We start from the raw sequence: 13,864 nt of genomic DNA, 5'->3' as shown, positions 1-13,864 counted from the left end.
AGATAATTATACCAATCTTCATCCCACTCAGTATCAGAACCATCAGCGTTGATCACGCCTGAAGGCTGAGCCTGCGCGTCCGAGCCATGGACTCCCAGGGGACGAGAAGTAGAACCAGTCAAAAGCTTCTTCTTCTCCTTCACCTCCTTCACCTCCTTCACCTCTTTCACCTCCTTCTTTGAAGAACCCTTTCTTCCCTTAGCGCCCTCTTTAGAAGACGCAGTCCTGCGTGCTTGTTGGTTGTCTGACATGTTCCTGTAAACAGTTGAAATCGATTAATATGCGAGACAAAATAAAAAACAAAAAAATTTGAACTTCTGATACAATTCGGAAGTTCATTTCCGAAAACTGGGAGGGAGGTGTTTTCGGAAATGAACTTCCGAAACACCCCTGCGATGCACTTTTCTGCAACTTCCATGGCAGACCCCTAAACCAAACTTCAAACCAAATCAAAATGCTTCTAAACAACCTAAATACTACTAACAACCTAACCATATACTCCCTCCGTTCCTTTTTAAGTGTCGTTTTAGCAAAAAGCTCTTCAACCAAGATAGTGGATTATTAGAGTTACTTTTCCTATTATACCCTTATTTATTTTTCTCTTTCCAAATAAATTCAATCATTCACTCTCTTTTTTCAATAATTAATGGAAAAATTTGAGGTGGAGTTATTGAGAAAATAAGGGTATAAATGACAAATTGTAACATTAAATTATAAAACGACACTTAAATAGGAACAAAAAAATTCTTCTAAAACGACACTTAAAAAGGAACGGAGGGAGTATCATTTATGCAATTAAAACCCTAAATAACATGCATTTCAATAATAGATCTAAAAATTTCAAAACTTACAAAGTGTTAGGATTGAGGGCTTTTGAATGTTGTTTAGCAGTGTGATTGGAGCCTTGATGCAGCTTTGGAATTCTGTTTGCACAAATTTTCGCCTTTGCCACTTTTTGTTTTGATTTAGGGTAAATGATTGGGGGAGGGGGAGTGTTTTGATAAATCTGCAGAAATCGCAGTATTTCGGAAGTTCACTTCCGAAATAATGTTTTCGGAAATGAACTTCCGAAATAAGTCAATTTTAAAAAAAAAACGCTTTCGGAAATGAACTTCCGAAGCAGGGGTATTTTGGTATTTTCGCTGGGGGTGACCCCCATAGGGAGGTGGCCAAAGAAATTTTCTAAACTCAAACCCTCCAAAATCCTCCTACCCAAAATCTTTTTATCCTTTTCACTCCATTCTTCTTATTTTTCAAAGCCCTCCCCTCCCTTCCCCTCCAAACTCCCAAACATAGCCTTAATGTTGCCTTATTACCATAAAAATTGTCTAGCTCGATGACAAGGTTAAGGTCCATTTGATGCAAGGCTAGTTAAAAGTTGCTTTGTCTTCATAGCAAGGCTAAACGTTGATTTGATGCATGGCTAATTCACTAAAATAATGATGGGGGCTCACCACCATTCAATGGAGCAACTAAGTGCTTAGGCCAATAAAAATAACACCTAGCTAATGACAATTATTTATCAATGACTTGCTCCATTGAGCTCTTTAAATATTTGAAACCCTTTACTAATGGTTTATTACTGATTTTAAATGTTATACACAGCTTATCAATAGTTAATAACTATTATAGTAAATGTTTTTCAACAACTTTATTGCATTGATTAATTTTAATATCTGAGAACACTTTCTTATATTTTTTTATTCGCGGTGCGGTTCGAGCGGTTTTGACGTAAAAAATATCTAAACTGTAATGAAAAAATGCAGATCAATTTGGTTCGATTGAATTTTAAAAATAAAACCAACCAAACTAATGCAGTTTGGGTTTGTTCGGTTGATTTGATTTTTTACAAAAGTTATTGAATCATATATAATGACAATATAGCTTTGTATTTAATTATTTATGAGCTATCAAATAACAACAAATTTTATTATATTTGGACAACAACATTTATTTAATATACAAAAATAAAATAAGACAAAAAAAGAATAAAAAAATATATATAAAATAATAGCATAAAACAATATAAAAAACATTATAATAAAATAAAAAAATACGGAGATTAAATATTAGAGAAGATGTAAAAGAAAGAATACAAGAAATTAAAGAAGAAGTACATTTAAAATGTACTTAGAAGAGAAAATAATAAAATAAAATAAATATGATAGAAAAGAAAGAACATAAGAGGTGATAGACTAGAGAAGAAGATGCAAGATGTACTTGAAAAAAATGGGAAGAATGCGTAATTGCGCTATTAGAGATTTGAGAAGACTTAAACTGAAACTTTAAGTGTGAGAAAGAAAAAAATCAATCGTAATCCTAAAACTAAAGCATAATAGATTTGAGTTTGAGTTGGATGTGTGTTAACTGAAGTTTAAGTTGTAACATGATACAGTTTGGTTCGGTTCGGTTTGTAAAATACAAACCGCAAACCAAACCGAACTGCCGTTTTGTTAAAGAATGACCCAATTACATCGGAATTATTCACAATTTTTTACAATTTCAATTTGAATTGATTCAATTTTATAATTTTCTATTGGACCGATTTAATTTTGAAAACCTCGAATATTTTTTACTGGCATAATTTTATCCAGATTGCGAAAGAATATTGACGAGATACACCTAATAATAACCAGCTAGAAAATACATAAAAGAAAAAGGAAAATTATAACGTTAGTCAATGCGAAAAATAAAAAAAACGAGGAGATATAATAATCTGAAAGCACCTCGCAAACGGTGATCTCAGACACTGATTCTTGTTGTCGCGTTACATTCGATTATGCTACACACTTACATGCTCCTCCGCAATTGAATTTTCATATTCACCTAAGTTGTTGTTGTTGTTGTTGTGTTCCGATTAGAATTTGTTGGATCTGATCGGATTGGGGGATCCAGCATGTCCAAGTCTCTGCCCTACTCCAGAAAAGATGTTGACTACGATAACGCCAAGTTTCGTCACCGTTCTTTCTTCAAGGTTTGCTTCTATCTTCACTCTTCAATTCATTCAACACCGTTTCTGTTTCTCTTGTACTTTTTTACTTTACATCAATTTCGTTTTTGCTGATTTCTGTTGATTCGATTAAGTTTGGGGGCATGTTCATAATTCCTCATCTAAATTAGTTGCTTTCTATGTTCTGGAATATTCTAATATATATGTACTTGTTTCATTGTGAAATTCTAGTTTACTTTTGATTCAATGGCTGCATAGCATAACTAACACAAAAGGATTCTTGTGAGATGAGATGAGATGATACTTGTGAGATAAGATGAGATGAGTCTCTTTGAGCTTAACTGGTGATCTCGGGTTCAAATTAGAGTCTTGTGAATGGACCTGCTTTAAAATCCTTCCGGTTAAGATTCATCATCCATATTTAACACATGTGAGTTTTTATGAGATGATCTGATCCGAGTCTCGTTCAGCTTAAGGCGTGGCAAAGAAAAGGAAAAACAACTCAGGGAAATAAGGGAAAGAAAAAGCTTATGAGGTAGAAAAAGGAGAACTTAGCCCTTCTTATGCCGATCTTCCATCTCCAATCACCACCGACCTTTTACTTCAACTTCCCATCAAGTTTATTTTAATTTGTAAACGTGTTTGTAGAACACAGAATACATTGATGATCCACATTTTGCCAACAAATTTCTCTTTCAGGTATAGCGATATGGTTTTTGATTCTCACATTTTGGCAACAAATTGCTCTCGGAAGCAATATGTGAGAATAAAAAAACTATATGGTGGTACCTTAGGAAACAATTTGTTGGCAAAATGTGAGAATCTAAAAACCATATGGTTATACCTCAAAGATCAATTTGTTCGCAAAATGTGGATTTGAAATCCATGTGTTCCATGTTCTACAAACACATTTACAAACTAAAAGAGACTTGATGGGAGGTCGAAGCAAAATGTCCGTGGTGATATGAGATAGAAAATCGCGAAAGAAGCGCCAAGTTCTTGACTTTCTACCTCATCAGCTTTTCCCCCCTCTTTTCTCAGTCTTAGCTGAAGCCACCGAGTCACTTTTCCTTTTCATAGCCACACTTTAAGATGACACGTGTCTCTTTGAGCTTAACTGGTGATCTCGGGTTCAAATTAAAGTCTGGTGAATGCACCAACTTTAAACTCTTCAAGTTAAGGTTTATCATCCATATTTAACACATGCGTTTTTATGAGATGATACGATACGAGTCTCATTCAGCTTAACTAGTAGTCTCAGATTCAAATCTATGTCTTCGGAAAGTAGCAGTTTTAAAATTCTGAACTTTAATATTTATAACTCATATGGTCCTACCAGCTCAAGTAATAGGAATACGTAGTTGCGTGTGCGGATATCTCATTTATACAGAAAATATATATGTGCATAACTACTGCCTGCCTATAATCTTTTTTCACTTCCCTCGATCTTTTAAATTTTACTTAATGCTCATGTGTTGTTAGTTTGAGGAGTGATTTATTCGGAATGTTACCCTTCTTGTGTTAAATACTAGTATGTTTTTTGTTGCTTCTTGAAAAGTAAAAGGAAAGAGACAATTGTTTTCTTCTTCTTTATTTTCCAGGTTATTACTCAGACCTTCCTCACAAGTAACCGAAAGCGTGATTGTATTAGCTGTAGTACTGGGAAGTTTCTGTTCTTGATATTGATCTTTGGTCTAGTATATGTTGGGCTGACACATAACCCAATTCCAAGTCGTGTAGTTTCTCGAGATCAAGTATTTGGAATTAGAAAGAATGAAGAAAATAACAGCACTACTAATAATGGTGTCGAAAGGTTAAAGAAGTTCTGGAGACGGGCGCCGAGGCTTCCTCCTCAATTACCACCCGATACTAAAAGGAGTAATAATGGTATTGATCATGTACCTGAAACTACAGATGTCAAAGCATTGTGGATTACTAGGCAACAGAAAGTTAAAGAAGCTTTTACTCATGCGTGGTCGGGCTACAAAAAATATGCAATGGGTTATGATGAACTTATGCCGGTTAGCCAACATGGAACGGATGGATTGGGGGGACTAGGGGCGACAGTAGTGGATGCTCTTGATACAGCTATGATAATGGGTATTGACGAAGTCGTTGCTGAAGCGGGATCCTGGGTTGAAGAAAATCTTTCCGAGAGAATTAGCAATAAAGGCCAAGTAAATTTATTTGAAACTACAATACGAGTTTTGGGTGGGCTTTTAAGCGCATATCATCTAAGTGGAGGGGAAAAAGGAATGAACATAAGTCATGCCGGACCTAAACCGTCTGTTTATCTAGAAACTGCTAAGAATTTGGGTGACCGTCTGTTATCTGCTTTCACATCCAGTCCGACTCCCATTCCATTTAGTGACGTTATTCTGCATGATTCTTCATCACATCCAGCTCCTGGTGGATTGAGTAGCACATCTGAAGTTTCCACGTTGCAGCTCGAGTTCAATTATCTCAGTTTTGTATCTGGTGATCAGAAATATAGTGTGGAGGCAATGAAAGTCATGGAACACATAAAGACTCTTCCAAAGGTTGAAGGACTAGTTCCTATCTACATTAGGTTTGTGTTCAATTGCTTCTTTTATTGCCTTAGTTTATTTTGTTGCTTTCAGGTGTGGATCTTCCTTTTCTTTCTCATTATATTTCTACTAACATTTAGATATTTCTGTTAACTAAATGCAGCCCTCATTCTGGCGAGTTTAGTGGAGACAATATTAGACTCGGATCTCGTGGTGACAGTTACTATGAGTATTTACTTAAAGTATGGCTTCAGAATGGAGCTAGTACAGATAACAGTACATCGTATTTATACGACATGTATAAGGAAGCAATGAATGGTGTTAGGCATCGTCTTGTTCAGAAATCTGTTCCAAATGAACTAGTTTTTGTTGGAGAATTGCCTTCTGGACCAAATGGTGGTTTCAGCCCGAAAATGGATCACCTGGTAGGTATTTCCTAATTTTGTAGTTTGTTATTGCATGAAATTTATTTAGTGCTTTAGTTGATTGAACATATAGTTGAGTAGAAATAGTGCAAAAGAACTAAAAGACTTATTGCTCCGTATGTAGTATACCACACTTGTTATGTATTTGTCTGATTATCTTCAACTCTGATCATTTTTTTTTCTTTAGAAGTTATCGATTTGTATTTATGTTCATGAAGTATCTGTTTCAGTTTTGTTTTTGCCTCTGATGTCATAATACTCTCAACCTATGGGATGACTTTTAAACCTAAGACATAGCATAGACTTCTGTCACTGTACTGTAGTTTATTATATACCCATATAATGCTATCTCATGCTACATTATGTCCATGGTTTAAACTTCATTCCATAAACACTTGAAATGTCTCAATAATATGTTTTACGTGTGAGGAACTGGATTTTATAGTTATGGGAAAGTATTTTAGTTATTTAAAAGTTAAGCACCAACTCGCATTACGTTTTGTCACATAAGTGTATCATGTTTAATCTTGTAACAGTCTTTATCTTTCTCTTCTCCTTCTTTTTCTAAAACGCATAACTTCAACCATAACTAAGAGGTACCTGGTTAATGTTGACATTGACCTACTAACATTGAGGTAAACTTTGATGCTGTCTACGCAGGTTTGTTTCTTATCTGGAACTCTTGCACTTGGTGCCACTAAAGGCCTTACAAAGAAACAGGCAATGGAAAACAATATGCTTAACTTTGAAGACCTAGAAAACTTGAAGCTTGCAGAAGATTTAGCTAAAACATGCTTTGAGATGTACTCAGTGACTTCAACTGGTCTGGCTCCTGAAATTGCTTACTTTCATACCCAGGTTAGTAGGACTTCTATGACATTTTGGACTTATTAAATTATAGTAGATCACATTCAAAATCAGCATCAAATTTCATTATCTACTCGTGTCTTCTTCTCAACGATGCTGCTCATGATTTTATTTTCTCATGCTGCGTTATATATAGTAAAAATGGAGACCTAACATGTAGCCTCTGATGTATGCTTTTGAAACCCAGGAATTTTCTGAACAAGGTCATGAAGGAGGAAATAAGAGCTCAGAATATATTAACGACATCATAATAAAGCCTGCTGACCGCCATAATCTCTTGAGACCCGAGACTGTGGAGTCGCTCTTTGTTTTATACCGTATTACAGAAGATCTAAAGTAAGCTTTCCCCCTCTTACTTTAATGTTTTTATTTCTCGTCACCATACACAAGAAACAGAAAATATGGTCTTCCTTTGATTTTTTCCTAAAATAATCATATATGTATGTATTGTTTCACAGATATCGTGAATGGGGTTGGCAAATCTTTGAAGCCTTTGAAAAGTACACAAAGATTGAAACTGGTGGATATAGTTCTTTGGACGACGTAACTATTATTCCTCCTCCTAAAAGAGATAAAATGGAGACTTTCTTCCTAGGAGAAACACTTAAGTATTTATACTTGCTTTTTGGGGAAAGCTCCCATATTCCATTGGACAAATTTGTTTTTAACACAGAAGCACATCCTATACCAATCAATTTGAAGAAATGAGTTTTATTCATTAGAGGCTTTCAATAGACGGTTTTTAGAAATCCAGATTGCGTTGGCACAATGTTAGATGCTTCTTTGAAGTTACTATGGCATCTCTCTGACTCTGATCAAGAGTGCTTCTGGTTGTAAAGGAGTTAAATAGCTTGGATCTCAAGGAAAATAGAAACTATCCAATATTGTTTAAAACATACATTACATCAGCAAACATGCTGCAGAGGCTGTCACTCAATTATATGACTTTTTTTTTTCTTGGATTTACTACTAGACTTCTTGATGAGTGTAAATTGTTTCAACAATCATAAACCAAGAGCACCTTTTGTAATTGATTTGTATGATTTTCCAATATCTTGATGGAATACTTGGCATTTTCAAAAGTAGATTATACCATTGTCATTATGTTCCTAAAGGTACTACTTATCTTCCTATATACAATGTTAACGTCATGTACTCAAATTGTCGCTATTGCTGCCTAGAAGAAAGAGATGGTCTCCATCTCGAATGACATCAATATCGTCTATCTCTGCATTCTCTTCATTAATTACTTTTATGGCTTTGAAGCCGCCAAATTTTTCACCTGCAATTTTGCAAGTTAATAGTTAGAAGTAAAAAAGTAAGTTGTACAACAAAGTTATACATTCTGTGTTTAGAATTGCATTTGATTTTAGCAGCATCACTCTTCCCTTGTCCCGGCAAAAACCATAAGAAGAAAGAGAAAAACAGATATCACACTCCATTCTCTCCCGTGTGCGTGTGTTTGACTAATTACTGCTTCTCGGTTATAGGTTGATCGATTAATCTTTTTTGGGACTTGTGTGCAATGCTTACCAGCAATTTTGAGCAACTCTTCTAATGAATCTGGTAGGATTATGAGTTTTCCGTGTTGCTCATGCGAGCTACTTCTCCATCCACTTGGTGAATGGATTGTTACCCTCTTCTTGGCGAACCTTGCAATTTCTATTTCACCCGGACAATTTGAATTTCTCGATTTGGAGTTTGTGTATGCTTTCTCTAATGGGAAGTTAATAGTTCTAATACCATCATCCTGTTTACTGTTTCTGGTCGAGCCATTCCTGCCAAGTTTAAGAAGTTGTGGTTCAATAATCTCTATTCTATGTTCATCTGATTTCTTCCCGCTTTCACAATTCATCGTAAGATCAGAAACACTCTTGTTTTTTAACTGTTGTACTAGAGCTTTTTGAGTCCACCCTATGTTATTCGGGATCTTTGCTTTTGCATCTCTTTCAAGCAGGATTTCAACAATATCTAGTTTCCCCTTATGCAGAGGCAGCACAGCAGCATGAAGATCACTTTTACCATCCTCAGGTATCATGTTATTAGCGACTAAATGAACCTCATTAGTCACTGTATGCAAATTATTCTGCGAGTCTCTGATATTTATGTGTTCTCCTTCATGCATTAACGAATGGCCAGATGGATTATTTGTACACTCTTGAGAAGAGTATTCTGTTGTGTTACATCCATGAAGCAGTTCATGTAGAACCAATCCATGATCTGTATGTGGATATTCAAAGCCGAGTCCTTCACGCCCCTTTAATCTCTGTCAAATATAGATCAGAAATTATCAGAGGGGTATATGATTGATAAATATAGTTTATACACTTTATTCTCCGTGTTGAGTTTAAGGCTTTGAGTATCCTAATTACCGTTAGAAGGTTATCCATTATAATCTGTGCGTCTGCTGGATTTGCTTGTAAAACATTCATTAAAGATGTTTTGTTGACTCTTAAAATCTGAGAAAGTTCCGTGGTACGAACGGTGAAAGGCTGCAGTACATGATACAAAACTCCGAACTCTCCAAATGTATCAACTGCAGTTGCCTTGCCAAGAACCACCTGAATTGTTAATATTGAGATAGGAAGTTATAATCAGTTGTTTGATTGTTTAATTTGAAGAGACAAAAAAACACAATCTGTTTGATTATTAGGATGACATACTTGATCGTTCCCATCGTTGTAGTGAACGAAATTCTGCAACAAGTAATCATTGAAAAGATTTTTTAGAGTTAGTAGACATTCTTTAAGATTCGTGTAATGTTACTAGACTATCGATGCTTTAGTTAACTCACCACTGCTCCTGTAACCAGTATATAAAGGTCTGTCGGAGACTCGTTTTGTAGTATCACATCTTCGGTTGGTGGAAAATATTCTGCTTCCATTTCTGAAACCTATATTATATTTATTGCAGGAAGGAGAGGAGAACACATAAGGAAAAGTTAGAAAAAGCAAAAAGCGAAAGAAACAACATGACATGCGGGGTATTATTACCAGTTGGAAAATGAAATCGTGAGAGACTCCTTGGAAGAGGTAAACCTTCTGCATGGCAGGAAAATACAGATGGTGCGCTATGCTTGAACGAATAGCCTTTGGAAGATCATTTAACGCTTCTTGCTGCTTCAGTCCTTCTGTTTTGAACCTCAAACATATGTGTGCCAACATTTGATTGTGTACGCGATGTGGCAGATGATTTCTTGAAGCAAACTCCGAAGCTGCTTTGACGGTATCCCTCTGTGAGAAAATGAATCCTCTCTTATTTATAGGGAAGAAATAAATTTCCTCTTATCTGAACGATTTTTGTTTTTGAAAAGACACAATTAGCTTTTTGAACATTGGTTTGATAATGACTTTGAAGGGCATTGTTGAAAGATAATACTGAGTTTAGTCCAAAATATGTGTAATATAAATGAAAACCGTCTTAACAGGTGGTTGGCACAGGAAAACGGAGCAGCAGTAGAAGAAGCTTTTAAGATTGAAAGTACTTACAAAATTTCTGGTGCGGCTTGTCCAGTGAACTACAAGGTTAGTCATGTTTCCAATGATGTATGATGTTAAACCCAAGTTGAACAACATATAAGCGATATCAAACAACATCTCTATGGTGTTCTCTGCATGTAAGTCTCCATAGCCAGTCGTAGTAAGCGTAACAATGGACCAATATATTGAAGTTACATATCTGTCCCAAAGACTCTCTTGTTTAAAATTCGGAAACATAGCACCTATCCAAGTTCTCTTCGAATCAGGGTACCTATCTGCAATGAGATAGTTAACGCATCCTGCACAGTGCACTGCAAACAAGGTTACCTGAAATTTTTTGAAAGTCGTAAATTCAGTTGTTGGATGTATCTTGAAATTCTAAAGAAAGAAAGAAATTTATGAGGTTTAGTAGCTTACAGCAGTGAGCTTTGTGCACCTAACCCAGAAGTAGTTGAAGCGAATGTCCTTTTCGAGTCTGAAACAAAGCAAAGGTGTAAGTGAACAAGCACCGGCATATTCTAGTAAATAGAAGAATCGATGAAACCAGAACAATGAAGTTAAATATGTTATGCCGGCAAACCTTGCAAACAGAGAACTGACTCGTCTCAGGCGCCATAGTCGCAACATGTTAAGAAGTTTGAAACCGAGCTCACTGTTATAGTTAGTGAAGAGGAGGCTAATGGTCTCAAGTGGTGCTGTGGAGCAGATATCCAAAGCAAACCAGGTGGATAAGTAACTGCATGTTGTGTAGAAATACGAAAGTAAGTAAGGTTTTTGGACATTCACTTTAGTTTTTAAGGAAGAAAAGTTTTATATCGATATATGTATATATCACCTGGTTGCAATTTTCTTTGGATCATCGATGAGAAGATACGAATGGTTATCATGGTATGCAACGAAGAATGTAAGCACAATGTCGATGGCGAAGAAGCCATTGACAATGTTGTCTATGATGAATAATCCATTTTGCTTATAAATCAGAAAGGCAAACTCAAAGGGACATATCCAAGCTGAGTATATGACTAGAACAACCAGCAACAACTCCCAAACCCTGCAATATATATACGAAAACTTGAGAAGATGTATCACAATATTCACGAGTTATGTTATATTGTGACAATGTAAAAGGTCATCATCACCTATACTTAGGATTGAACGGATAGATAACGTATTTTCGGCGTTTAGTTTCCTGGTTTATTTGAGCGCCAAGAGACGGTAAAAGATCACTAGACAAAAAGCTACTATGTGTATAGCTTCCCATTTCCATTTCGTCCAACCAGAACCTCTGGAAGAAGGCTCTGACTCTCGAAAATGGCATGTTATGAGTTTTGAATTCGAATCCTCGAGGCTACAAAAGAGGTATATATAGTAGTTTGGTGTCTCAATTCTTGAGGTTGAATCCTATGGACTAGGCCGTATTTATAGCCATGGTTTTAACCATGTCACGCTTTTTCTTCTGTTGCTGAAATAAAGCAATAAGCATGAAGATTATGCATCTAATCTAATGACAAATAAAGTTTAACAAGAGTGGTAAAAACGTGTAGGGAAAATCTTCCACTTTGTCTCAACAAAATAAAGCCTTCGAAGAAAAAAAGGTATATGGTAAAGTTCTGCTAGTGGCAGACACAAGATTTTCTGATATATGCAGTTGCAGACAATTTTGTATGTCTAAGAGAAGCTACAATGAAGAAGCAAATAGTGTTTGTTGTTCTATATAGGTTACTCTAATGGTGGTTGTTCCATTCCATCAAGTGAAATGGAGGAGAAGATTATATATATATAAAAAAATGAAAAATGGACCCTAGTTTTGAAGGAACAGATTCAGTTTGAGACATATTGGTTTGTGTTTACATTTGATATGATATCTAAAGATAGACCAGACAGACAACCATAGCAGAATTAGTATGGGTTATTAGCAAGTATCACATGTGGACCAATGAGGATTTTTTTCCAAGGGTTGTAACACACTAACACTTGTCTAAATCCCACTAACAAAAAAAAAAATACAATTATTAAGCTTCTGATTATCTTAGTCCACGTTGATCAATCTCTGAAATCGTTCATGTTTTTCTCTGAAGATTGCTCTTATTTATAAACATATATTCAGATCATATCTGATTCGACATATGGCTCTTAACAAGGCCGGCCGGCCGGCCATGTGACCCACACATATGATTAATTGATGTTCTATTAGACATGGATTCTATTTTGTGAGTTTGTAATGTTGTATTAGAAGTTTAAGATAACAATGTCTAATTAGGAATTTTCTTTCTATTTCTATCAAGTCACTCTCTTTTGCCTTGAAGCCACATGTTGATAGAAAGGAATTATAAATAGTTTGTCCCATGTTTGAAGAATTTGATTGAAAGGAATAAAGCTCAACAAAAAAATTCTTACTTTTGATTGGAGAAATTCCAAGTCATGAAGTATTAATAAAGTTAGTATAAAAATACAAATATTGAATGAGAATTCCTTTAGATCTTTCATTAGTTCATTTAGCATGTGAAAGATGGCCATTATCTCAGTACTGGTCCCTTATGAATATCTCACCAGAATCTTTCCAAAAGATAATTGATGGGAGAGCTAAACCCACTTGCTTGAGGTACAATACTGAGGTTCTGCCAAAACTGAGTTTTGAAAAAGCAGAAATTCTGCAGCCAAACAGGACTTTTACTCTAGGGTAGTAGGGTAAATCCTCCCTTGTCCGAAACCGAGGCTAATCCCTCAAAATACATAGTCGTTTAAACGACCGACCTCTTCCAATCGATGTTCTACTAGACACAGATATACTACTACAGACAAAACATTTCACTTCATATTTATAGATTATGAAGCATTGATACAGACACAAACGCAACACTGACACGTCAACATCAGTAGTAATTTTAAGAAAAATAAAATATTTGAACGTTAATAATACATTTGAAGTTGTCTGATGACACTGACACCGATACTTGTCTGATGTCAAACACACATTTGAAGTGAAGTGTCAGTGTTTCATAACTTACTTACAAATATGTTTTTCTACTAATCATAAATCCTTTCAAATGAGCATAATTTGCAATTGAAGCAAAGGGACCAGAAAGAACACATTGCACAAATAAGCATTTACCAAAGGAATTATCTTTTTAATGAATGAATTGTGCAAAACATGAAAGTGGGGTTAAGGCAAAGTAATGAATGTTTGTTTGATATGGTGGCACCAATAGGCTGCATTAAAACCCCACCTCGTGGGAACCATGTTATGAAGTTATACCATAAAAGGTACAAACAATGTCATGTTCACATGGACTACCTAATCAAAGAGATGTTATCAAGGTTGTTTGATTAGCAAGAAATCATATCAAATTTTGTTACATTATGTGGTTAAGGATTGAAATTCTTGAGTGTGGTTTAGTTCTGTAAAGGGATATGATACCACATGAATCATGATGGTTTTTGAAAATACTATCTGCAAAAGGTTTACAAGATGTTGACATGCAGAGGCAAATCTCTTATCAATAATGTGTGATACTAACAGATTAGTATTTCTCACCAACTCTAAAGCATATATACTGTTTTGGTCACAAAATGTGGTTTGGATTTTTGATTAGCAGTTCCACTAGAGCAAAGGTG

At 35.5% G+C, this 13,864-nt stretch overlaps 2 protein-coding genes across 3 annotated transcripts; one reads left to right on the top strand and one right to left on the bottom strand.

The window, feature by feature from the left end:
- The first annotated feature begins 2,678 nt into the window (after positions 1-2,678).
- Positions 2,679-7,852, top strand: LOC131595544 (mannosyl-oligosaccharide 1,2-alpha-mannosidase MNS3). The gene is made up of 6 exons (XM_058867909.1): positions 2,679-2,974; positions 4,552-5,519; positions 5,642-5,903; positions 6,564-6,761; positions 6,958-7,106; positions 7,229-7,852. The coding sequence occupies exons 1-6, from the start codon at positions 2,897-2,899 to the stop codon at positions 7,476-7,478; spliced, it is 1,905 nt and encodes a 634-aa protein (XP_058723892.1). The 5' UTR covers positions 2,679-2,896; the 3' UTR covers positions 7,479-7,852.
- Positions 7,778-12,220, bottom strand: LOC131595543 (potassium channel KAT1-like). Of its 2 annotated transcripts, XM_058867908.1 has the most exons (11): positions 11,389-12,217; positions 11,085-11,300; positions 10,830-10,985; positions 10,667-10,724; positions 10,259-10,576; positions 9,764-10,003; positions 9,565-9,663; positions 9,434-9,466; positions 9,143-9,331; positions 8,304-9,036; positions 7,778-8,052 (listed from the first exon to the last, which is right to left on the bottom strand). In XM_058867908.1, exons 1-11 carry the CDS (start codon positions 11,565-11,567, stop codon positions 7,919-7,921), a joined length of 2,355 nt encoding a protein of 784 aa, XP_058723891.1. In that variant the 5' UTR covers positions 11,568-12,217; the 3' UTR covers positions 7,778-7,918. The 2 variants fall into 2 exon arrangements, with proteins under 2 accessions (XP_058723891.1, XP_058723890.1); XM_058867907.1 differs by lacking the exon at positions 7,778-8,052 and having other exon boundaries at positions 8,060-9,036; positions 11,389-12,220.
- Between the last annotated feature and the right edge of the window lie 1,644 nt (positions 12,221-13,864).

The sequence above is a fragment of the Vicia villosa genome, linkage group LG4, assembly GCF_029867415.1.
Source record: "Vicia villosa cultivar HV-30 ecotype Madison, WI linkage group LG4, Vvil1.0, whole genome shotgun sequence".
Taxonomy (NCBI): domain Eukaryota; kingdom Viridiplantae; phylum Streptophyta; class Magnoliopsida; order Fabales; family Fabaceae; genus Vicia; species Vicia villosa.
The sequence above is the reverse complement of the archived record's forward strand: the minus strand, read 5'-3'. Positions and strand labels throughout refer to the sequence as shown.